A 26,467-nucleotide genomic window follows, 5' to 3' on the forward strand; every position below is an offset into this window, starting at 1 on the left:
ACACCCTTACACACATTTTCCATGCATCCATCATCCTGCCCTAACACGACTGCAACCACTGAGGTTCATACATGCTGCAAACTATAAGAAGGAATTGTCTAATTTGAAAACTAAATTATCTTCTGACATCAAAGATTCAACTACATCTCCTTTAAACTTGTTAAGGAGAACGGCGACACCTGCTGCTTGTTTACAGGAATGACAGAAATAACACTGTGCTTTTCAAAACTTCCCATCACAGTCTACTGTGTGAGTCTCTCCTAAAAATGCTGTCACGGACACCTCTGACATTAGGAGATATTATTTTGACTTCCTCAATAAATGATTCCAGTTTCTGACTCATTTCTCTTTAACTTGTTTAACATTTCCTCTACCTGTTCATGTTATCAGCTGTTGTGCCTCAATATTCAGCTGCTAAACAAAGCAGTGTTAAAGTGCCACATATTTGAATGGGGTCTGGTGTATCTGAGCTGCTCTTCTTCTCAGGGCTGCGTTTGATGATGCTAAACTGGCGGTACAGTGTTCGTTCAAGGGACTTGAACCACGAGTTTCATCATATCAAGGTCTCTTGGTTCTGTAGTCCCCAAACAGATCAAGATCCTTTCCAGACAGTCAGACTGGATGAAAGACACATGTCACACACATGTGTTTTTAGTGTTGAGTTTCTTGTTTCCTGACTCGAACTCGAGTCCCCGTCTCTGCTGAAAACACACATATCATCATTCAGGCTGATTTTGGGTTTGTGTTTCCTGTTTTAGTTTGTTGTTTTTCTTCCCCTTGTGTCATTGTCTTGTTGTACTTCCTGTTGTCTGATGTGGATCACCTGAGCCTCGTTGTCTCATTGTGGTTCAGTGTTCACCACAGTCTGCTCTGTGTTTAGGTCTGTTTTTCCAGTGTCGCTACCTCTCATGTGTCTCACCAGTGTTCCTCGTGCCGGCCAAGTGTTTTGTGGATTTCTGGATTGTGGAAATCTTCAGATTTAAGGACTATCACCTGATTCTTTTGGACTACTTCCCACCACTGGGTTCTCTGGATTATTGTTTCTTCATCTCAGACTGCCACCTTCACGCTCACCTGTACATTCCCACCAGTTTGTTAATAAAACCTCACTCACCATAGCTCTGGCTAGAGTTTCTGCTTTGGGGTTTAAACTCCTGTTTCCTGTGTGTCTGAATTATGATTGAACAGAACAGCTGATGTTTCAGTCCTGTATCTGGCTAGTTTCTTGCTGTAATTCATAGTATATCTGTGAAGAATTAGTATGAAGCTAATTTACTCTAGAGCTGCGGTGAAGACAAGTGTGATGTTGACCTCAGTAATAAACTAAATGTGACTGGAACTGTTGTGGTACTGCAGAATCTCCCCACTTCCTTGTGTTCTTTTGTTCCCCCCTTCCCTGTGTTTTCTGTCTGTCCTCCCTGTCTGTGTCTTCTTCTTCTTCTTGTAAGATTCCGGCAGTGTGGACGCTTATGAGCATATTACTGCCCTCCACAGGTCAAAGTTTGAACTAAATTCTTACTACAGTCCTGTGTCATGCAAGAATTGAAGGACTGCCTTGGAGATCAGTTTATGCTCGTCACTGTGCCCAAACAAAGATAAAACAGAAAAAGCCTCAACTCCAAGTCCTGATAGTTTATTAACGAGTACATTTCTTTCTGTCCTATACCTTCTGCACTCCAGGAAAACATGCCCCACTGTCTCAACACTCCCACATTCACACAAGCCCGAAACATGCTTCCCTACAATGCACAAAGAATAATTTAATCCACAGTGCCCCAACCTCAATCTGTACATTTTAACTGAGTCCCTGTGGGACAAAATAATACATAAACATCTCTGTTGCAAGTAAACCTAGCTCTAAAAACCACATTCAAGATGTCATTTACAATGTCAGGTCGGGCTTTAGATTTTCCTACTTTCAAATATTCTAGAGCACCTGTAGAATCAGAGCAGATAATGACTTCTCTAGGTTTGACTTCCTCAATCCACCATAAAGCCCATAAAATTGCCATTAATTCAGCAGTGAGGACAGAGCTTCCATTAGAAATACGCAGACCAATTTCCAACCCTAACTGCTCCACATACACCCCGAATCCAGCTCTCCCACTAACTGGATCTCTAGATCCATCTGTATAAACAATCATTGTGCTCCCACTAATTGAATTAAGATATTCCTCTATTTTTAGTGCCACTTCCCACTTATCTTTTCCCTGAAGAAAACCAAGCTCGATATTATTTCAGGCATCACCCAATATGGTATTGGTGGCCAACTTATATGCTCTACAGTACCTCCCTGATCCATGCACATCTTACCTGCCCACTGATTTACTATGTCAAAAATGTTTTGTATCTATTAGCTCCTGCAACCTCTTGCAACAGACACCTTGCTGGGAAGGTACGATTACACCCACTAAGTTTGACCCAGTATTGTAACCCTAACTTAATGCGTCTTAACCATAAGGGCATTTCTCCCATTTCAATGAGTAGGGCAGGGACTGGGGAGGTTCTAAAGGCCCCACACCAAAGCCTCTAAGCCCTTGCCTGCACCACATCTAACCTATCCAGAACAGTTTTGGAAGCAGATCCATACACAAAGCTCCCATAATCTCGAGCAGATCTAATCATGGCCTGAAAAATTAGCAGCATCGTCTCCCTATTAGCCCCCCACTCACACCCAGCCAGACTTCTCATTACATTCAGAACTTTTTCACACTTCAACACAATTTTATCTACATGCACAGCCCAAGTCATACGCTCTTCAAACCAAACACCTAAAAATTTAAAAACCTTTACCTTCTCCAATGGAGACCCATACATATATAGCCCTAGTTTAGGTAACTTTCTTTTAAATCCAAATACTATATATTAGTCTTAGAAGCAGATATTTTAAAGCCCATGTATTCCCCCATTCCTCTACAGATACCAACACTCTTTGAATCTGTTTTAACACAAACTCTACATTACGCCCTCTTTTCCAAATGGCCCCGTCATCTGCAAATAAAGATAACCCGAATCCTCTTTCTACTTTACCAAAGATATCATTGATCATTATATTAAATAACACTGGACTAATTACACTTCCCTGTGGGGTTCCATTCTCTATGCCCACAGTCTTTGAATTAATACTACCAACCTTTACTTGTATTGTTCTTTTCATTAAAAAATCCTTTATCCAATTAAAATTCGTCCCCTAACTCCCAAGTCAAAAATTTTAATCATCAATCCCTCCTTCCACAAAGAATCATAAGCCTTCTCAATATCCAGGAATCCACTCACTACTATTTCCTTATTGCTAAATGCCCTTTTAATATCTTGATCTAAAACTGCAACTGATTCCATTGTAGACCTTCCATTCCTAAATCCATTCTGTACATCAACATAGTGTCCTCTTGTTTCTAAAAAAAATATACTAATCTGTTAGTTACCATCCTCTCCATAATCTTACAGATCACTGCTGTGAGCGCTATAGGACGGTATGATCCAGGGTCAGATGCCTCTTTCCCTGGTTTCAAGATAGGGACCACAACTGCATGTTTCCACTCCTTGGGCAAATAACCCTATGCCCACTCAGTATTAAACAAAGCTAAGATTTCTTCAAGTACAAACTCATCTAGATATTTAAACAACTCATAAGATAGCCTATCTCTCCCTGGGGTAGTATTTGCCCCAGACATAATTGCTTCCTTCAACTCTTTTAAAGAAAAAACGGATTAATAGGATTTTCATTTTCTAAACTCCTCTCCAGCTTCCACTGATTAACTTCAATCAATTCATTCCTCTTCCTACGCCTCTCAACCCCCATTATCTCTGATCTATGTACAGCTTGAAACCTCTCAACAAACATGTCTGCTTTCTCTTTATTGGAAACTGCTACCACCTCTCCCTTCTGTAACACTGGCATCAATCTTTTTTTATATACCCCTGACATTCTACGTACTACTGACCACAAATGCCTTACTGGAGTCTCAGGACCTAACGTACCACAAAACTTCCTCCAACTGTTTCTTTTTGCATCCTTTATAACTCGTCTTGCTACTGCCCTTAGACGCTTGTACTCCATTGCATTAACCAACATTGGATACTTTCTTAATCTTCTATATGCTTTATTCCTACTCCTTACAGCTTCATCACATTCTTTGTTCCACCAAGGAACCAGCATACGTGACCTAGGTTCCTGCTTCACAGGAATGGTATAGCAAGCAGCCTCATGCATCATGAGACTAATTGAAGTATTCCAGTTATCTACAGAACCCTCACTATCAACATCTCCTACTAAGCTTTGAGCTTCCTCCCGGTATTTATCCCACTTGGCCTGAGAAAAATTATATCTAGGGACACTCTTTTCCACTTCTCTTCTCAACTCTCTACCAAATCTGCATAAAATTGGATAATTGTCACTACCCAGTGTATAGGAATCTATAACATCCCATTCACAATTCTAGCTAAATTTGATGATGCAATTGATAAGTCTATATGGCTGCAGGTATTTCTCCCAATATTATACCTAGTCGGCCTTCCATCATTTAACACTACCAACTCATATTTGTCTAAAAAATCTTCTACTATAACACCATTTTTATCCCTGTGGTCACTCCCCCATATTGGATTGTGCACATTAAAATCCCCAATCCATATAACAGGACACCTTACCTTCTCCATTATCTCATCAAAGTCTAATAATACCAAAGTTTGACAAGGGTCACAGTAATAGAGCTGTGACTGCTCTAAACCTCCACAGCCAAACACTCAATATCAGAGTTAATGTCAACTTTTCTATATTGTACCCCAGTCTTAACAAAGGTTGCACAACCCCCGCCTGATCTATCAGGCCCATCTAATCTCAAACATTCATAACCTGGAATTACAAAATCTAGACAGGGCTTTAGCCATGTCTCTTGGATACATATCAAATCTGGTGCTTCTTTAAAATTATCTACAAACCTTTTTAACTCCTGACCATTTCCAATCAGACTCCGGGCATTCCATTGAAGAATATACCACATTAAAACATTAATGAGGGTCCTCATCATTCACCTCACTAACGTCCTCCATACTGCTAGTCTTCAACAACTGATCTGTCTATACACTGACTTTCCATCATGTATTGATGCAACTTTTCTGGCAACTGCTTTATACTCAGGTATCTTTCGGCTGCACCCACCACTAACCTAATGACATCTGACCGGTTAGTTGCTTTCTTAGCTCCCACCAACACATCAGAAACAAAAGACAAAAATGACTCCTTACTAAAAATTAGCATGTCAGATGAAGATGCAGGTGGTAGATTTGGCACAGAGACCTTGCATCCTAGCACCGGCCTTTCCCCAGGGCTTCCATTTCCGCTTTCTCTGGTCACTCTTTGAACCGCCTCTGCATATGTTACTTTGTTCTGATCCTTCACAACCTGCACCCGCCTAGCCTGGACAAAGTGCTCACAACCATAAAACCCTGCTGCATGATCCCCATCACAGTTAGGGCACTTAGGAGTCTCTGCCTTACAATTTTGTATGATATGATCTCCACCACACTTTGCACACAACACCAACTGATCTCCTCTCCTGTGTCGGCTTTGTGTATCTCCAAACCTTTTTCAAACGTATCAGCCAGTATTCCCCTGTCTGTGTTTGTCTGGGCGTGGCTACACTCTCTGGCTCCAGCGGCGCACCTGGTCCTCATTCCACTAATCAAGCTCCTGCAGTATTTCAACCCCAGTCCTCCTCACATTCTTCGCCAGATCGTCAGTTAACCACATGTGGTACATGCGTCAAGGCCAACTATCGTCTCCAGTAAGAGTCCTTGTAATTTCTGTCTCTCCCTGGATTAACCTGTTTTTCTCTGTGCCCAGGATCACACTACCTCCGGGAACCCTGCTGAACGCCACACCCCGCTCTGCTCACATCTTGCCTGGACTAACTCCCCTCCTCCGTGTTCTCCATTCTGCCCTGTTGGAACCTATCAATAAAACCCCTTTGTTACCCCTTCAAACTGTTCCGAGTCTGCCTTTGAGTCCTCAAGTTTTTGCATTATGACAGGAACACGTTCCTCAGTGAGGAAGATGAGAACATGTCCTGAAACTGTCCCCTGTTCACTTACCTGTCAGTCCAGTCTGATGAGCAGCATGAAGCAGCCCTTACCTCAACACACGGTTAAAGACGTAGAGAGCTACAACCAGCATCAACCATCCAGTATGCTAAAAAGGAAAACCCACTGTTCAGAGTGTGAAAGCTGTTAGATGACAGCCTCAAAGTGCTGCAGAGTTTGTTCATCTGTCAGTTACCAGATGGTGTCTGTGGTCCCCTGCAGCAGCTTCTTGTTTTACTGTCGGCTTCTCAAACTTCTGACAGATGAAAGCAAGTAGAGTTAATCATCATAACTGTGTTCACTGTACAGCTGATCAAGTCATTACTTTAAGCTTTTAGCAGTTTATCTTCCAGAAATGCAGTTTGTAGTTTTCAAAGTGTCCCCTGCAGAAAGCCAAGGTATTTAAAGAAGCAGTCTGACAGTTTGGGAAATCTGCTTGTTCTTGTTGGATCTCAGCTAATAATGAGCTAAAGGTTAAAAAGGGGAAACATACAGTAGACTTTACTAACTTCTACTGAAACATGTTGGTCTGATCTGTTGTGACTGTCCCTGTCACACTTTATCATTTCTGCCCCAAATTCTTATCTAAAAAAGTCTGAAAACTTCAGAAAGTGCAGGATGCCTCCCTGGTAACAGTGAGTTGCTCAAAGACAAACATTCACAGTTTGGTCTACAAACTGATTTTTATTGGATTTCCAGAAAAGTACAATTTCATAGAAACTGACATAAACTGTGGTTTAAGATTTTATCCAGATTGCCAAGCACACAACAGGTGCTGCAAAACAGCTGCTCTGAATCCCATCCTAAACAGCAGCATGCCTACCACTAAAACAGCAGAAATTACACTTAAAAAGTACAAAGTGCTAAAGACGTGTTGAGATGCTCTCCCTGTGTAAAACATCCAAACAACAGTCCAAATAAAGATTTAGGAAGAAGACAGCGAGGCGGCTAGAATGAGCTCAGTTCATCTAAAATATCTGCTTTGCTTCTGGGATTAAAGGAGAATAATGACAGACATCAACTTCCAGCTCCAAACTAATAAAACACATTTTATTTCCATGTGTTGAAGCCATCACAGTGAACCAGAGCAAGTTGACCAAAACATTTCCCAGCAGCCACTTCTCCCACAGCAGAGTCCAAACAGTGCTTCCTGCTCTCTACAGTTAGGTGTCTTATTGGAAATGGTCTCAGTAGATGACAGGATCTGTCTCGTCTCTATCCTTTCTATTGGCCTCCATTTCTCCTCCTGTTTCCTCCCCTTTCTCTCTCTCCCTCTTTCTCTGCATACATGAAGCTGACTGTGGAAATGTTGTCATCATTCATACTGATGGACTGCTGATATCATTGCTGTCCATTCTGCAGCAACACACAGAGGCCAAAAGCTTGTCTATGAACCCTTTCCTCATGAACACATACAGGAACAAGTCTGCAAGAGGATTCAACCTGATGAAGATGAGATACAGGAGTTCTAGGGTCCTGTGATATCCTCCCAATAACAAAATGATCGTGGGCAGGAACAGCAGAGTGTAAATAAGCAGCACCAGAACCAAAATTCCCACAATTCGTCGTTTTTCATCAGAGGGGACCGAGATGGAAGCAGACAGGGCTTTGAGGGTCCCAACCAGGGAGAATATTAACAGAGGGAAGGGAAGGAGGAGGAGGACGAGGAGGACAGTGAAGAGTGTGTGTAGATTCACACCATAAAGCCAACAAATGAACAAAAAGAGAAGTGGCAGGACCCAGACCAGGACACTGACCACCACAGAGGTCTTGATGGTTCGTCTGAAGCGGTACCACAGTGGGTGGGCGATGACCAAATACCTGTAATACAAGATGGACACAAAGTCTTTGAGGAGCTTCAGAGTTATAAACTAACATAATGTTCAGACACAGAAGGAGCTCCACACATACTGGATAGACAGATAGATACCTTTCCAGGGAGATGCAGACCATGAAGCAAATACTGGCAAACAGAGCAGAGAAGTGAATATATAAGAAGATGTCAGATATCTGTCCACGAATATTTGGTGCCACCCAAACGATCATGCAGCAGAACTGAAGGATGTCAGAAATGAGAAGGTTGATGAGTAGATGGGAGCAACTTGATCTCTTCTCACCTGCAGGAAAACATTGGTAAAAGTCAACAAGCCGTTGGAAACATGTTGTGAAGTCCACCTCCTCCCAAATCTGTCATCTTGCTCTGCCCAGCAGCTGCACTCAGAGCCATTTCTGACTTTTTCATCCAACAGAATCTCAGATATGACCCACTGGCCAATCACTGCAGTAACAAGACTAAGGGCCAGATTTCCTGCAGCTTCTGCAGCAGTTTTTCAGCCACAGATATGAAGCATTCTGGCTCAAACACATGAGCTGGATTTATCCAGACCGGAGTCGCAGTTTGAGGCTCATGTTTGTGTTTGCAAGGTGAGCCTCTCCTACTTGAATCAGCATTTCAGGGAGGATGGCACAAATAAGAACTGGAGGCAAAGAACTTGCCTCCAAGTTATGTCTGCGTAACGCACGTGTCAGGTCTCTCCGCCGTGGCTGCCTGAAGCTTCACTTTCCCTGTCCTCGTGACTGTAACTTCCACTAACCACAAGAAAACAAAAAGGGGAAAAGAGCACGAGTGTTACTTTGTGGCTGTAACAACGCTGTTGACACAATGTCCAGATAACCTGCAAGCCCTGCTGGAGCAGGAGAACCCTACAACGATCAGTATTTAATGTTTAATTAGACTATAATCAAAACTCATGTTAGGTCTAATTTTTGGGACAAACAGGAAAGGGGTCGGGACAACTGCTCGTAATTCGGGACTGTCCCGGATTTTTCAGGACATCTGATCACTCTATTTAAGAGCTGTGAGAATCGCTGGGGTGTGTGTCGCATTGAACATTATGCCGCGGCAGTTGTGTGTGGCGTCGCTATGACGACCTGCTACGTACTATCTCTGGGTACTACCTGCAATGGAAAACGGAGCAGGGCCGAGTAGAGTCATGTCTATCGATTTGCAATATGGTAGCATTTTTCGGCAGGGCAGCATAGATCGAAACACCGGCAACAGTTCAATGTTTAGTCCTGATGGTAAGATGTGGAACAATGATGTTGTGTGGTTGTGGATGTAAGGCAGCTGCCTGTGTAAGCCCCTCGGTTTCCTGTTGCGCTGTCTATTCCCCAGTATGTCCAGCAGTTCGTGCAGTTTGTACCTTGCAGGACACCGTAGTTTTAAAGTACGTTAAAGCGGGGCCGCACCAGTCATCCACTTAAATTGTGCGTTGATACTGTTTGTTTACATTCTAAACTATATTTATGCCATTTGTGAGACTTGGTAAATGCTGCTAGTCTAAAGTTAACTCGGCATGTGTTTCTTGCTGTTGGTGTCTCTTGGTTAACCTGACTAGTGTGCTGTAAGCCATTAGGTGATTTAATCTCAGTAAAATAAATGTACGATGGGGCATTTGCTGTTTTCGGTACCTTGCATTTAGAGTTTGTTTTTTATATTAAGCTCTTTTTAGAGATGTATTCCATTTGACTGTACATTAACCTTCATTTAATTTATTTTTATTTTTGGTACTAAAATATTATTTAAGTAAGAGATTGATTTATTTTTGCAACAATATAAATGCCTTATGTTTACTTTTCGTGCCCTGTTAGGTATTGGCTGTGTATCAGAGAGGATTGTTGGAGCAATAAAGAGCAGTGAAGGTCTCAACCACAATCCCGAATCCAGCCTCTGGTGCCTCCTTCCATCCATACGACACCACACAACACCTACCAAAACACAATGCAGAGCCAAGGGGAGGCGTAGAGAGGCTGTGACAGTCTGCACTGACTCAGATCCTGTGGGTTACATGGACTTGTGAGTAACTTCTACCATCTGCTAGCTTACGGTCTCAGTCTGAAGCGCCTTTGATTTGGATCACACTACCTTGTTTCTTACGACCCGCCCTTCTCTGCTTGTGATTGGCTAGTAGTCCTTACCTAGGAACTGCGCATGTGCAACTACCAACAAAGATTTTCTACAAGTAAGATGCATCACTCTGTAGCTCAAGAGCAGAGCGTACAGCACACAGGGTGAAAAGAGGAGAAAATATGGTGGTTTTTGAAAATTAAACCATGTAAACCTGTTCTGGTACAACCCCTAAATAAGATTTTGAACCTGAAAATGAGCAGAATACCACCTCTTTAACCTCAACAGTTTAAGAGAGGGCTGGAATGGAGCCACACATGGAAACTGCATGTGTTTAGGGTCCAATCAGCTTCATGGACATTTGAATTCTGGAGTCAATTATTCCTGTCAGGTTATAGATCATTCCAAGCCTTTGTCCCAGCCCCCAAACCAGATCCAGATCCTTTACAGACAGACAGACTGTAGGACAGACACACCACACAGACAGGAAATAAATAACTCTCAGTCAGAATGTACATACCATAGAATAAAGAGCATAGATGGCCACCAGGGTCAGAGGAAGGCCGACAGCAACGATTATGCATGTCACCACACGTACAGGGTCAATGTGGTATTTGGAGGTGGTGCTGCTGTAACCGTAGCTTTGGTCCTGTGAGCTGCTGGTAATGTAGTAATCTTCCATTCTTCAGAGTGAAACGTGTTGTTTGAGAGATCAGGTTATTAAAGAGCAGGTTTTTAATTATTATTAATTATTAATCATTATTCTTTCTTTACCTAATTTTATTTAAATTCAATTTTATTTATATAGCGCCAAATCACATCAACAGTTATCTCAGAGCGCTTTTCATAAAAGAGCAGGTCTAGACTGTACTCTATGATGATATTTACAGAAGCCCAACAGTTCCCACCGAATGAATTTAAAATACTAGTAATAGTATTTTAGAGAGTAAAAAGCCCAAAGGAAATCAACCCTAACTGGTTTAACCTCAGTATTCTGTCCACCTACAGTCCAAAGCTGTCTGCTTGTTCATTTATCTGTTTAATTCGTTCTACATAAAAGAAAAAAGGAATCTGACTAAATGTACCCGGAAAATCTGCCAGACCACCTGAATGAGTTCCTCCTCCAGAGTCCGATGTTTTGTCCTCTGCAGCCAAACCTCAAACATGGCCAGTGACAACATGCAGCAGGGTGACGATGATATATTGCTGCTCTTCTGAGACAAGGGAGTGTCTTATCCATACATTCTCTCATGAGAGGCTCCTTCCTTTGGCATCTGTAACTGCCAAATCTGGGCAAGTTGGGTCAAGTCAACATACTAGGTGTGTTTCATAATATCTCACATCAACACAGAACGAACCACATTTTAAACATCCAACATTGATCAATACCCAAGATATCTCCAAACACAGGACATCAAAATGTGCGATTCAAAGTAGGAGTAGAATATGTGATACATCTAATTAATGATACAAGTATAACTTCTTTGAATGTAGCTTAAGGACTCACATGTACAGGCTTGCCTGCCAAAGCAACAGGCTGATAATAATCTCTATCTGCTCTGAGATGTGATTGGGCCAGCCCAGTGTCAGTATAGAAAATTACCAAATGGGCCGTGTCCATGCTTTTACGACAAAGAGAAAAATACACTGCTACAGACTACCAAGGGGTAGTCTGATGGTGTAGAGATTTAAAAAGAGGACAAGGGAGAGGATGAGCTTTCTGCGGAAGAGGACACACAGAAAACTGATGAAAAGGAAGCAGTAGAGATCTACATTCACACACGAGATGTATTTAAGCGCATGCCTGAACACAATCAGCGTGGCAGAGAAAGAGATTCCTTTTAAACTCAGGTTCAACAGAATGAGTCATCGTACTCTAACACTAAGCAGAATATTGGTGCTTTAAACTCGTCTTCAGGACTTTAGGTGTTGTTTTAGATTCAGTGATTTTCTTTGAGTTTCACTCTAAACGATTAGTTAGTTAACTTGGAATATATCCTGGTGTCAGAGGCCGAACTGGAGACGATCATTCATGCCTTTAGATTACTGTAACAGACATTTAACTTGTTTGAATAATGTGACAGCAATTCTTGTTTTCAACACCTGAGGCAAGCATACCAAAAAAAAAAAATCTGTAAATCCGTGTGTGGCTCGCTCTTCATTATTCAGTTTTGTAATGGAAATTTCATGATAACCATCTATAAAACGCTGCCATGTAACTAATCTCACTAGGGGCCTCCAGCCTCTTGGGTATGGGGTCAATGGAAGGTAAATGTGTGTGATACTTTAACATATGTCCAGAGGGGTCAGGACTTTAAGGGGTTCACCACATGTACCTTGGACACGGGTGACTTTCTATAGATCCAGATTGAGAGTCCCCAAGGGAACACTGAAAGACACCATGTTCCTCTATTATAGCACTCTGACCCTGAGACAAAGATAAAAGCTGCATGAGCGGTTACACTGCAGCTCACTCGGATGATACTCTCTGATGTGTATGTGTCCCCGTGAGTTCCTTCTGCAGAAGACTTGAATAAAATTCACAGAAAGAAAAGTGTTTGCCTGAGCTGTTTATTCAAACACACTTTTCCCACCACAATTTTGGCGTTGTCGGCTCGTCACACGCGTGAGACGACTTGGACACTCGGAGCTGCAGGTGAAAAACCGTACGGCCGGAGTCTGAGAATCTGGGACTTCAAACCTCCCCTCCAAAATACAGGTGAGACGTTGAGGGCCTGACGCCTGAGTTTCTGAGGCTCCCTCACCGCTGTGATCCAAAAAGAACCTGGTGGCTGGCAACACTCTCTTTTTGGTGAGTAGACTGTTCAAGTGGAACGAGATTTAGAGATTTAGGACCCTGGGTGAGAACGTGCTGTGAGGCCGGTGGGTGGGGAAAGACATCAGATCAAAATGTTGACTTTCAAAGTCTACAGGTACATTGTAAAATATTTTCTTTGTAGTGAATGAGGTAAGAACTGTTCCAGAAACAGATTTTCTGATATCAAATTTGATAACCATGAGAAAGCCCTCTAAGAGATTTAAAAAAAAGTCATGACAAACAAATCTTTGTGAAAGATGTCTCTAGATATAACACCTTCCTGATGATGACCATGAAGCTAGCAGATCCAACCTGCAGTCTGTTTCTGAATAATATTGTTGATTGTTGTGATCACTGCAAAAGGGAAAAAGAAGAGCCCTCTCACCCCAAAGCACATTGAAGCATTTTAGACCATCCTAAAATGAGAGGCAAAGAAACAGGTAAATTAACTTTTTATGGATGACAGTGTTCACATTAAGGCACCATCGGCAGAAACCGCACATGGGGAAGGCCTGAGATTTTTTGTTGATTTAAAACTGGCTCTTCAGTCTCCACCGACCCTGGGTCTCCCCGACTGTAACAAACCTTTCACACAGACTGTTGACAAAAAGGGAGGGTACATGACCTCAGTACTACTACAAGACCATGGGGGACGATTGAGACCTGTAGCTTATTTTTCATCCAAACTGGACTTTGTTGCAGCAGGACTGCCAAACTGCCTGAGAGCTGTGGCAGCTGCTGGAAAAGCAGCCATAGCATCACCTGACATTGTGGGTTATTCAGAGTGGACACAAAATCAATAAACAATTTCACATGTTTTTGAAGTGTTCAAAAGCAAGTTATTTTCCTTGCTCCATTGAACAACATTCTCCACCTCCTGGCGATAATGAGATTCATCGTTTGAACTAATCAGCCCAATGATAGTTGTGTCATCGGCATATTTGATCATCACATTATTAGCATTGGATACTTCAAGGTCATGAGTATACAATGTGAACAATAGGGGACTCAAGATACACCCCTGCGGTGAACCAATGCTAACATAACTCATCTGAAATACAACCATTAACTTTGACCCTTTGGTCGACAAGTGAGAAAATTAAAAATCCATTTACAAATGGCATCATCGAGTCCAAGATATTTCAATTTATGAGAGAGCTTTGTTGGGACCATTGAATTAAAAGCCGAACTGTAGTCTAGAAATAGCATTCTAGCATATGAAAAGGAAATAGCATCTTCAACACTTCTTTTTTTCCCATATGCAAATTGTAGTGGGTCCACAGACACAGGGATTTGATCTTTAATAAAGTCCAACACCAACCTTTGGCACTGGAATTATGATTGATCTTTTAAAGCTAACTGGAACAGTGCACCTCGCAAGTGACAAGTTGAAAAGATCAGTCAGAACAGGACTAAGTTGCTCAGAGCACAGTTTAAGGACACGAGGAGGAACACAGTCCGGTCCAGGTGCCTTCTTGACCTTCATCCTGGACAAAATCCTCTGAACGTCCTCCTGAATGATGGTAAAACTCTGCTCATTACAGGCAGGAAAAACAACAGGTTCAACATTTCCAATTTCAAAACGACAATAAAACTTCAGTTTAATTTGTTTGGCAAGGATAGGTCATTAGTAATGAGTCCTCCTTTAGGTTTCCAAGCGATGATAGAATTTAATCCTTGCCACATACATCGTGGGTCCGCCTCCATGAAATGTCCTTCTATCTTAGCTCCATAGGCTCGTTTAGCAGCTTTAATTGCTCGCTCCAAAGAATATCTGGACAACTTGTAAGCAGCAGCGTTACCTGATTTAAAAGCCACGGCCCGCTGTTGCATTTTCCTATTCACATCACCATTGTAGCACGGGTTCTGACTAGCATACCGTTTTCTGACCTTTTTTGGAACACAACAATCAATACAAAAGTCAATGTACCCAGTCACTGCATCACAATACTCATCCAGATTATCTGAATGGAACACAGACCAGTCAGTAGCATCAAAGCATCCTTGTAGTTTCTCTTCACTCTCCTTCGTCCAGCACAGAACAATCCATGACGAGGGTTTTGACTGTTTATTTCTCTGTATATATGTAGGAAGAAGTAACACAGAGGAGTGATCTGATTTTCCAAAAACTGGTCTGAGACTAGATTGATAAGCAGATTTTGCATTGCTGTAACAGTGATCCAGGACATGTGCTCTCCTAGTTGGATGTTTAACATGCTGATAGTAGTTGGGAGAAACAGTTTTAAAATTACTCTTATTAAAGTCACCAGTTACTATAACCACAGCATTGATATGTGAGTTCTCAAATTTGTGTACAATGTCACTTAATTCCCTCAAGGCAACAGAAATGTCTGCCCGTGGATGTATATAAACACCACACAGGAATATAACCAAAAACTCCCGTGGCTAAATGGACATTTTACTCTGCCCGGTAAAACAAATAAACATATTAATCAGCAACACAACAAATTCTGGAGATTCTTAAACAATACAGTAAGGTAACACAAAGAGAAAGGAACAGCGCGTCAGCCAGGTGTCACGGTTTGGTGTGGGTGAGGCCGGTTGGAGGACCCAAACGCAGGACGCAAGGCAGGAAGAGGTACAGTACAAAGGGTTTTAATAAACAAACAAAGGCGAGCACACTTACAAACTGACAAGACAGAAACACCAGGTATATATACACAGGTACTCACGAGCAGGGCGTGAGCAACACAGGTGAAAGACATGAGACTAACGAGGCAGGCAGAGAGAGAGACAGTGAGCAGAGGGAAACAGAGAGACTGACATGCAGGCCGAGTGACAACCGGGGGAACAGACGGAACACAGGTCACTGAACACAAAACAGACCAGAGTGAACACTTAACATGAACTAAGGTACAGGACTGGGAACAAGGACAACGAACTAAAACGCAGGAACAAGAGTTAAGGCAGTGACTAAGAAACAATATAACAAGTAGAGTACCAAACCAAAGCAATATCAAAACAACACAGGACTACGAGCTAGAACACCAGACAAGACATAAACACTAAGGACAAGGAAACGAGAAGAACAGGTAAACAGAAGGACACCAGAAACAAATGGTAAAAACTCAAACTCACAGGGAAAGACTACAACTCATGACACCAGTGCACTCCTGGGCGAAATCACCTCAGTAGCCTTCAGTATTAGACTGAGCTACTACATTAAGTCAAAAACCCAGCTCATTTGGAACTTCGCTTGAACCGGACCGTGTGGGACGCAACGAGATGGCATAGGAGGACGAGCTGCCTTGTTGGCCTTTGGATTAAAGCTACACTGGCAGATGCAGTCAGCTGTTGGTGAAAGGACAAGCAGGAGCTACGACGCTAAAGCCGGCTGTCGGGCAGCGGATCACCGGAGCATCGCAAGGCGCCCAACGCAAGAGGTATTTGTAGCGCTACACTTCTTGGCCATTTAAATTGTGTGCACACATAAAGGGGGCATAAACCCAATGCATTGGTTGCCAGATAAGGCGGACAATAGACTTCTCACTGACTGTTATGGCGAACTTTGAGTGACTGACTTTTTATCATGGAGACGCGCGACACAGCATCGGACACTAGCGGGACTGGTGTGCTTAAAGTTACAGCTGGTAAACCCAGTAGTGTGACTAGAGGTGTTCAAGCACAAACTGGAAAACGGGTAGTGAAGCTAACTGCAAAAGCGCTTGCTGATAAATTGGACAGGTTGCAAAATGCTAGAAAGGCTAAGCTTAACAAAGCCAGTGTGTTAAGAAAATCAATGCAAGCCCTGATATTAAAGGGTGATAAAACACAGGTACTGAATGCTCTTGGAGAATTGATTGATGTATGTGATGAATCAAAATGCATGCATGAATCCTTGCCACATGAGGAAAATGAAAAACATGAAACGTGGTTTAAAGCAAAAATGCTGTTTAATGATGAGTGTATTGCTGATACAAAAAGGTGGGTTTCAAGCAATGACGGTTATGACTTTGCAAATGGTAATATTGATAGTACTGACGTTAATCCTTATGACAGCGTTTCCCAGGTTGGAAGTAAACGTTCAAATCAGAGGAGTGTTAACAGTGCATCCTCTGTACGGATTAAAGCAGAGGCAAATAGAGCTGCACTGGAAGCTCGTGCGGCAGCGTTAAAGGGGCAACATGCTTTAGAGGAACAGGAGCAGCGGCTGAGGAGGAAAAGAGAGCAGCTTGGTTTGGAAGCTGAACTAGCTGCATCCAATGCTATGCTGGCAATATTACAGGCTGCTGATCTGAAAGGTTCTTCTCAGGCATTATCAAATGGTATGAATTCCTACCTAGAAAGGGAAAAGGGCAAAAAGTAAACTGTCAGTGTCTTAAACCCTATGGCAAAGGAATATCAGCCTGGAGCCAGGAAATCAAACCAACAAAATGACATGACAAAATGGTCATTTCCACCGGATAAACAACTATCAATGGATGTGCGACAAAAGGAAACTGATCAATGGGTTTAAAGCAATATGTTGGGAACACTGCATTATTCCCAATGCCAACCAACAACTGCTCAAACGAGGGATGTGTAAGGAACGCAATCCTAATCTGGGATCCGTCAAAATCCGCCTGGAGACATACTTAATATCATGCACAGGCAAAATGAAATATCAGCTGCTTTAGTGCAGCTGCAGCGTTCGTTGTCTCTGACACCGCGAGACATTTCCATCTTTGAAGGTTACCCTCTCCAATACAGAGCATTTATCAAGGCTTTTGAGCAAGGAGTGGAGGAAAAAGCAGGAAGAGCAGATTGTTTGTACTATTTGGAACAATTTACAAGAGGACAGCCACAGGAACTGGTGCGTAGCTGCCAACATATGGAGCCTGGGCGTGGCTATGTAGTGGCAAAGGGCCTTTTACAGGAGCACTTTCGCAATCAGTATAAAATTGACAACAGCTTGAAAGGGTTTTTACCTGGCGACGAATACGAGCTGAGGATGTAAAGGCAATTTAAGCCTACTCCTTATTCTTGCGTGGCTGCTGTAATGTAATGGAGGAGCTCCAGTACATGCAGGAACTGGATATGCCTGTTAACATGAGAGCCATTATTGGAAAGCTGCCATTCAAAGTAAGAGAGCAACGGAGGACCATGGCTCATGATATAATGAAAAGAACTAACCATAGAGTTCATTTTGAGGATTTGGTCACATTCATTGAGCGTCGTGTTAGTATTCTTTCCGACCCTCTGTTTGGCAACATACAGGATTCACCACCCGACGTAGCTGGTACGAAGACTCTCACCAGGTTTAAATCCCAGCCCAGGAACAGAATAACTGGAAATATTGTTGCCACCACAGTAACATCTAGGCACTTGTCTGAGAGAGTAAAGGAGCTAACATTGCCTCCAGGGAAGGAAAGGAAAGCTGGATGCCTTTGTTGTGCTCGTAGTCACCCGTTGGAAGAGTGCAAACAGTTCAGTGGAAGGAAGCACAAGGAAAAGATCTACTTTTTGAGTTTGCTTTGCATGTCTAGGTCATGGTCACATGAGCAGGGATTGTGACAGGCGCTTGACATGCCAAGTTTGTGGCCAAACTCATCCCACCGTGCTGCATATCAAAAGGCAAACAGCAGCTACAGTTAGAGGAGCTATCTAATAACCAGCCAACTTCTCAGGAAACATGGGGCCGGTAAGGACCAATGCGTTCTGTCCATTCTCCCTGTAAAGGTGAAATCTGCAAAGGGAAATTGCATCATAAACACCTATGCTTTTCTGGATCCTGGAAGTTCAGCCATGTTCTGCATGGAAGATCTAATGCAGAAGCTGAATGTTACAGGCAGAACTCCTTTCTTATTGCGCACTATGGGGCAAGAAACTGTTTTTCCAGCCTTCTTGTTGACTGATTTGGAGGTATCTGAACTGGACAGCAATGGCTTCTATATGCTCCCGGAGGTTCTCACGCAAAAGAAAATGCCAGTTACTTTGGATAACATGGTAACGCCTGAAGATCTGGCTAGCTGGCCGTACTTGTCAAAGGTACGCATCCCAAGCATAAAAGCAAATGTTGATCTCTTAATTGGAACCAATGCTCCCAAGGTATTAGAACCTTGGGAACAGGATATCTGTGGGTAAACTGGAAGAGATGCTGACTATTCAGTACAATCACGATTTCAATGAAAAGAATATGGAAGGGAAGGAAATGTCCAGAGAAGATCGCAAGTTTCTTGAAACTATGGAGCATTCGGCAGTACTTCAAGATGGAAAATATTGTTTGAAATTGCCCTTCAGGAACAAGGAAGTCTATCTCCCCAACAATTTTGCAGTGGCTAAGCAGAGGATCGAGGGTTTGAAGAAAAGGTTCATTAAAGATAAACACTTGCACCAGGAGTATACAGGATATATGAATAATCTCATTAGTAAGACCTATGCAGAGCAAGTACCTCAGCAGCAACAGCATTGTGAGAGAGGAAAAGTTTGGTATATTCCTCACCATGGTGTCCACCATTCGAGAAAAGTTTCCCTTCGTGTGGCGTTCGACTGTGGAGCCACTTGTAAAGGGGTCTCGCTAAATAGTGAGCTCTTGCAGGGTCCTAACCTCACCAGCTCGCTGCTAGGAGTTCTAACTCGCTTCAGACGGGAACCCGTGGCTTTCATGGGCGATATTCAAGCCATTTTCCACCAGGTGAGGGTGGCTGAGGGAGACAGAGACTTTCTGCGCTTTCTCTGGTGGCCAGATGGAGACATCAGTAAGGATTTTGTGGAGTTTAGAATGACGGTACACCTGTTTGGCGCAGTTTCGTCCACCAGTTGTGCAAGCTATGCACTGAGAAGAACTGCTGATGATAATAATTCTGAGTTTTCAGCTGAAATTCTTCAATGCGTTAAGCATAATTTTTATGTGGATGATTGCTTGAAGAGCTTAGCCACAGATGAAGAAGCTATCCAGATGGTAAGGGATCTAATTGCTCTGTGTCGAAAGGGAGGCCTTTTGGAGAAATGGATAAGCTACAGTCACATCGTCTTGCAAGCCATAGCCGAAGATCAGAGGGCTAAAGACCTTAAGGAGTTGGATCTAGACCGAGATAAATTTCCAGTAGAAAGAGCTTTGGGTCTACAATGGTGTGTGGAGACTGACCCTTTCTGGTTCAAAATGGAGATAAAACACAGCCTCTTACTAGACGGGGTATGTTGTCAGTTAACAGCTCAGTGTACGATCCGCTTGGGTTTCTGGCACCGGTCACTTTGCTTGCTAAATTGATGCAGCAAGAACTCTGTCGGAGACGTTGCTCATGGGGATGATGCTCTGCCACAGGACATCTTGCGCAAATGGGAAAGGTGGTTGAAAGACCTGGATCTGCTGACTGCCTTTAATGTGGATGGGTGCATTACGCCAGTAAATTTTGGAGAGGTCAGGCATGCGAAACTGCATCACTTTGCTGATGCCAGTGAAGGTGGATATGGGACTGTAACCTACATCCGGATGTTAAATCAGGAAAACAACATCCAGGTCACATTTCTGCTTGGTAAAGCCAGAGTGACACCACTGAAGGCCGTAACTGTTCCCCGACTTGAGTTGACAGCAGCTGTCCTTGCTGTCAGAGTGGACTCAATGTTAAAGGTGGAATTGGACTTGCAGTTGGAGGAGTCAGTATTCTGGACTGACAGCACTTCAGTGTTAAAGTACCTTAACAATGAGGACAGGCGCTTCCACACATTTGTGGCCAACAGAATCTCGACCATCAGAGAAATATCTGAACCCTCACAGTGGAGACATGTTGGTTCTAAAGATAATCCAGCGGATGATGCATCGAGGGGTCTGAATGTCTCTGACTTTTTGAAGAAAACCACGTGGCTTGAAGGTTCTTTATTTCTTTGGCAGCAGGAGGAAGATTGGCCTAAACCTGTGATTGAATTGTCGTTGGACTTAAATGACCCAGAGGTGAGGAAAGAGACTACAGCAAATGCCATCAACGCTTGTGCCGTGTCTAGTCCTACTGACCAGCTCATTGCCTACTTTTCTGACTGGAGGAGGCTGGAGACAGCAGTTGCTTGGTTCCTCAGATTAAAGGTCATGTTGTTGAACACACCTTTACTGGCGCGCTCTTCTTTGCGTGTCGTCATGGACATTCTCTCGTATTTCTCAGACGCCCGCACTTCACCTGTGGTCGTGGTGCCTCAGAGCCACAGGGGGGTGATGCTCATGCACGCTCATTACTCACCTTACAAAAGCCACAAAGGGTTCAGTGCAACACACAGTGAACTTAAACAAGTAGCATATTGGCCAAACATGCAAAAAGATGTAGCAGACTACATCAAAACCTGTAAGGTTTGCTGCCAGTCTCAACCAGCAAAACCATCACACAGAGCCTCCTTACAACGGAGAGGCATTTCTTCTCCCTTGTCAAACCCACAATTTGACAAGAGGGAACCCCTAACTGAACCAGCCAGAGGAAATAAACATGTCCTCACAGGCCAAAATAATTTAGACAACAGCACACAAAGATGCAAAGTCTATAATGACCAAAACGCATCTCACAACAAGCTCCGAAGGGGGGACAGAGTTTGTCATCACATCTTTGCCCCACTAAGGAAACAGGACGGCCAGAGAACAGGAAGACTTGCACACAAGTTCTCTCCCCACTGGACCGATCCTTCTGTGGTCACAGACAAACATTCACCTGTTCTGGACCAAATCAAGTTTCACAAAAATCCCATGGGATTGTCGGGAACGATAACGTCCTAATAAATTAATAATTAACAGAAATCCTCAGTAGCTGCTAGTGGTTTAAAAAGGTCATATTAGAGTTCTCGTGCGTGCCTTGGTAGTGGGACAACGGTGTGGATTTGTGCATTTTTATTAATAAATGCACATATTACAATGCCCTAAGAGTTTGACCAGCGCAACAGGCCTTTGTTCGCTTGAAGCTAACAACAATGCAATTTCAACAATGCATCTTAATTTGTTCAGTACTGTTACATTTGAATACATTTATTTATTCTGCATGTAATTTGTGATTGCATTTCCTTTGTAGTTTATTCTTGTAATGTCGTGATAGAGATCCTAAATTTCATTCATAATGGTCTTAAAACGTCTAAAATTTGACCAGGGTAAACCTGCAGAAACCCTGGCTAGCTTGGACTAGCAAGTGAAGAGCTGTTTATTTTTATGTTAGGTCACTACGCTCACAAACAACGATTTAGACCTGCATCATTTGTTTTTGCTTTAAAATAAGCAAAATAAGCTTGTGTTGACTCTGTGGCCCTTCAGTTTTTCAGGAGTTTTTGAATTGGTAAATAAGACAGAAAAATGTAATATTTCAGAACTGAATTTAAAAGAACAGATCAATGGAAATTGACTGTAAATTAAAACATTTTAAGGAGTTTGAATTCTAAAGGGAAATGCATTACAGTGTTTTGGTACACTATTTTATACTGTTTTATTATAAAAGTAAAATATTTGTTTTTCATGTAACTAAATTCTTTATTATTTGTAATTCAGCTACAGGCAGCCTGATTTGGTCTCCCATAACATAAAAAGAGCCTAAGTCCCTCCTTTCTGGAGGATCACCATGTTCGTTTACCATTTAGAGGGCTGTAATGCCATTATAAAACAATTATTGATGCATCTTTTTCTTATTCTATACAGGATTTCTGGATAGTTTTAAACATTTTATTTGCATATTAAAATCCAAAAGAAAGGTCTCTTCATTAGCTAAAAATGACTATTTTGCGACCCTGATGTGCCTTACGAACCTCAGGTCCTCCATTGTTACCACTGTCCTTTCTTCAACAACCAGTTGTCAGACTTCTTTGAAAACTCAAGATGTGCAGGATGTGTACAGGACATAGCTGTACACCAGTTTAATCTAAGGTTGTAACTGATGTTCCCAACCCTAGACAAGGAGGTAGTACTGACATGTAGCTAATTAACATTACTTTGTCACTAATTTAACTAATGTTACATAACAGCCAAAACGTGCTGTAACAGGGGAGATGTCTGATAGTGCTAACTGCCTTTACTTTTCCAGCAGTACCGTTTGACCACCCTGGAACTGACCAGTCTGACATTGGTGTTGCCAATAACCAGGATTTGTGTATCTACTGGGATGATGTTGCAGAGCGTTCCCATCAGTAATAATAAGAATGTAGCTGTTGAATAATATTTTAAATGCCCATGTCTCTGTCAGTAAGTTAATAGTTAATGTGTGTGTGTCTGTCTCTCTGTTTTTCCCCCCATCATGATCCAGATGTTTCAGGAATGAAAAGTTTCCTGCCAAAAGATCTTCAGAGGCAGTGAGTATTTATGGCATTTGACATAAAGACAATGAATGGATAGCATGTACACTAGTAGCCTAACTAAACCATGACTGAGAGACTGGAAAATTATTTAATTATTTCTTGGAGGCTTTTTGTTAATTACCTTTTAAGACCACCGTGTCCGCGTCTTTAACGTAAAACAACAAGCTGTAACAATAGCCAGTTACGGTCAGTGCTGCTGTGCACCCCATGTGTGTAACATTCAGTGTGACCAGCAGAAAATCGGACATTTGTTACTGTTCACCAGTCATGGTGAAGATGAAAATGGCCAATTCTGGTCCCAGCCGATCAATCGGTGCATCCCTAAAAATGTGTGCCTATGATGAGTCCCATCACGTCCATTTATTGTCTTGACTGGGCCCCACAGAGTTTGCAGCTGGAGTTTTATTTTGTGCAAGCATACATGAACAAATGTTCACATGTGACATGGTTATCTTTTATTAGCTATAGTTGATAAACACTATTGTTTTCATTTATTAACACAATAAATAGTTATATTTCACTCTCACTTTTGCTACTTTTACTTGCTGACATCAAACTTGGAGATGAAAGAACACAAGCTTACCAGGCAAGGTTGAACGTTACCTGATTGGGCAAGTGTGTCAAATATGTACTTGCACAAAGTAAATTTTTACTTGCCCCTATACAATATTTTTTATTTATAAGCAGCTATCAAATAACAGGACTTAAGTTAATAATTGTGGAGCGCTAACTAAACACTTAACTAAACAAAAAAGTGCTGTGTGACACTAGTTTCTATGTGTGCTGCTACTACAACCTAACCTTCGCTAAGCCATGCCCTGAATACAGAGCTGGCCAATCACAGCGCAGTAGGACTCGCTCTAACCATAGACTGTATATAAGAAATGCACGTGACGTCATCTGTTGGTTTGTGGACCGCCGTTTTGAAGCCTCAAGTATGGCCGATAGGGCGCCCCATGTTGAGTTTTTGCAACCAGGAAGTGTGATGATACGGAGGTGCTAACAGCTGTATGCGGAGCTAGCTAGGTGCTTAGCTAGGTGCGTCTGTAATTAACTGTCATGATAACTTTGTCTAGAGAACTACAGTCTTAAATCTAAATGTACTCACCAGAGAAAGTGAACAGCCGACTCCTAATAAGCTTTTTCAACAGTGCTGGTTAAATTTATACAGAGCCGAGGGTACGAGTCACTCTAGCCTGATGACAGGTCACTATGGTAATGTCCATCAAGCCCTGAAACATACTCTTTCTGGTCTATTTTAAAACAAATGGGACCATAATTTACTAAATGAACATCATGCTGTGTTGAAGAAGACTTGAAAGAGACTGAGACCATAAAATCATCAGGAAAGTGTTTACTGAGGGAATAAATCAGCTGACAAGTAGAAACATTTCTACTAATCGACTAATCTGCCGATTAATTTAATGATTATTCGACTAATCGTTTAGTCTATAAAATGTCAAGAAATTGTGAAAAATGCTCATCACAATTTTCCAGCGCACATAGTGACGTCTTCACATTGTTTAATTTGTCCAACCAATAGTCCTAAACCCAAAGACTTTTCATTTACAACCATAAATGACAAAAAATAGCAGCAACTCCTTACATTAACAAGATAAAACTTAAAAAATTACTGAAATGATTATCAATCATTTTCTTTTGCCAGACTAACCGTTGCAGCTCTACAGTGTATCGCAATCACAATGTTGTCCATAATAATCGGGGTATATTTCGTTTGTTTTACATATTTATATGATAAGCCAGAGATGTTACATATGGCCCAAAACCGTTATGCACAGTATGTGTAAATGCTAGTAATCATAAGAAACTTGCTTCCATTTTTTTTAGATCAAGCATTGGAGCAAGGTTTACAGGTGGAGAACAGCGAGAAAAGTCCATCACTAGTAAGTATCAACTACAACATATAGGACAAAGTTTCTCTGATGTTTTTTATTTTTAAATGGATTAATCTAGTGATTATTCTAAAGATAATTATTTTATAACTCAATTAATAAAACATTTAATATATCCCAAATCAATATAAAATTATCTGCCATTCTATATCTTATTTAAAAAGTTACTCATAAAAGCATATTATAAAAATGATAGTAGCATATTTTAAAATTAATCTAATTTTCAAGTCAAACCCTAACAAACCCTATTTGTCGGATGCCTGATCATAAAAATACTGGACGTCAAATTCAAAAGGATTGCTGTGACACAGAGAAATTTAAACAATTTAAGTCTTTCCCTGAACAAGTGAGTCAGTATTTTTACTGACGTATTTGACTAAAAACTTGACATTTCTGTCTAGGGGTGTGCAATATGTTTCGTCTCTGATAATAAATCGTACATTTTAAAAGCACCACATTGTTGAGTCTCTGTCTAAAATACATACAGATTTTAAATGGTACATTCACAGTGCAGGCTTAATGCTCAATTTGGATTTATTGCCCAGATTTATTTTTTAATTGACTGTTCATAATTTTTTTAATGTGGCCCATATTAGACCTCAATGTGAACTGGCCATGGCCTGAAAGTGACCCGCAGCGCAAAAAAATAATGTGACGTCACACACAGCACGTAGTACAGAAGTAAACATGGAGGAAGTTAGCAACAGTTTTTTGATTGATGTGTAAGAAAGTGAATTGGTGAGCAAGGGCCAGAATAATTTTTTTTATTAAGTCGCTTATACCTAAGGACATTTTGGCTTTTGCAATTTTGATTTTATTGCCATTTGAGTGTGTTTATGCAATGGCTGATTTTTGTGTGGAAAATACACTTTTGACAAAGTGCTGTGGAGCTTCCTCCGCTGGAGTTCCGTGTGCATCGTGGGACTTGTAGTTCCAGTATTCCTAGAGCGTCGTGTTGAGAATGAGAGCCCCCTCTGAACTACAAGCCACACAGAATTGGAAGTGTGGAAATCCACTACAGCTTTTTATTACCATACCAGATACATTTATGTAGGCATTTAGGCTACAATAAAATGCCTATTTAGCCTATCATTTATTCATCCTGATCATAAAATGACCTAAAAATGTTTGTTTAATGTGCATGTATTCTCCATACTGTAGCCTGTGTTTGAGTTTATTATGTATAGGATAAGTAAGCACACCTTGAGAAATGTACAATCCAGAGTCAAGTTCCTCATATGCGCACACGCAGATGGCAAATAAAGCTGATACTGATCGCAACCAAATATTGTTGCATTTTCTAGGCATACCATTGAACGTTTTACTTTCTAAAAACACAGGATATTACATTAGCTATTTTGCTCTAGAAATAAATCACAAAATGTTAACTTTGAACAAGAACAATTTTATTAACACAATTTAGGCTAGAACAACATTTAGAACGTGTGGATGGGGGCTGTAGTGTGTGTGTGTGTGTGTGTCTGTGATTGTGAGGGG

At 41.7% G+C, this 26,467-nt stretch overlaps 1 protein-coding gene and 2 long non-coding RNA genes across 3 annotated transcripts; 1 reads left to right on the top strand and 2 right to left on the bottom strand.

Annotated features, from left to right (window-relative positions):
- Positions 1–7,350: 7,350 nt before the first annotated feature.
- On the bottom strand, positions 7,351–8,162 carry LOC119919156 (G-protein coupled receptor 4-like). Its single transcript, XM_038739626.1, has 2 exons — positions 8,012–8,162; positions 7,351–7,902 (listed from the first exon to the last, which is right to left on the bottom strand). The coding sequence occupies exons 1-2, from the start codon at positions 8,125–8,127 to the stop codon at positions 7,401–7,403; spliced, it is 618 nt and encodes a 205-aa protein (XP_038595554.1). The 5' UTR covers positions 8,128–8,162; the 3' UTR covers positions 7,351–7,400.
- A 6-nt stretch (positions 8,163–8,168) lies between these two features.
- Positions 8,169–11,453, bottom strand: LOC119919157. The gene is made up of 3 exons (XR_005447634.1): positions 11,074–11,453; positions 10,509–10,671; positions 8,169–8,198 (listed from the first exon to the last, which is right to left on the bottom strand). It is a non-coding gene; the product is annotated as an uncharacterized LOC119919157 (long non-coding RNA).
- An 11,550-nt stretch (positions 11,454–23,003) lies between these two features.
- On the top strand, positions 23,004–25,420 carry LOC119919158. Its single transcript, XR_005447635.1, has 2 exons — positions 23,004–23,051; positions 24,906–25,420. It is a non-coding gene; the product is annotated as an uncharacterized LOC119919158 (long non-coding RNA).
- Positions 25,421–26,467: the final 1,047 nt, after the last annotated feature.

The sequence above is a fragment of the Micropterus salmoides genome, unplaced genomic scaffold, assembly GCF_014851395.1.
Source record: "Micropterus salmoides isolate LMB-PRFRI ecotype aquatic unplaced genomic scaffold, ASM1485139v1 Ms_hic_scaffold_2581, whole genome shotgun sequence".
NCBI lineage: Eukaryota > Metazoa > Chordata > Actinopteri > Centrarchiformes > Centrarchidae > Micropterus > Micropterus salmoides.

What these genes read in the sequence shown, in the direction of transcription:
- LOC119919156 (XM_038739626.1), bottom strand. Translation starts at nt 8,127, where the DNA reads ATGATCGTTTGGGTGGCACCAAATATTCGTGGACAGATATCTGACATC. An exon ending in GTCTGCATCTCCCTGGAAAG is followed by an intron (nt 7,903 to 8,011) that starts GTATCTATCTGT and finishes CTTGTATTACAG; the next exon opens with GTATTTGGTCATCGCCCACC.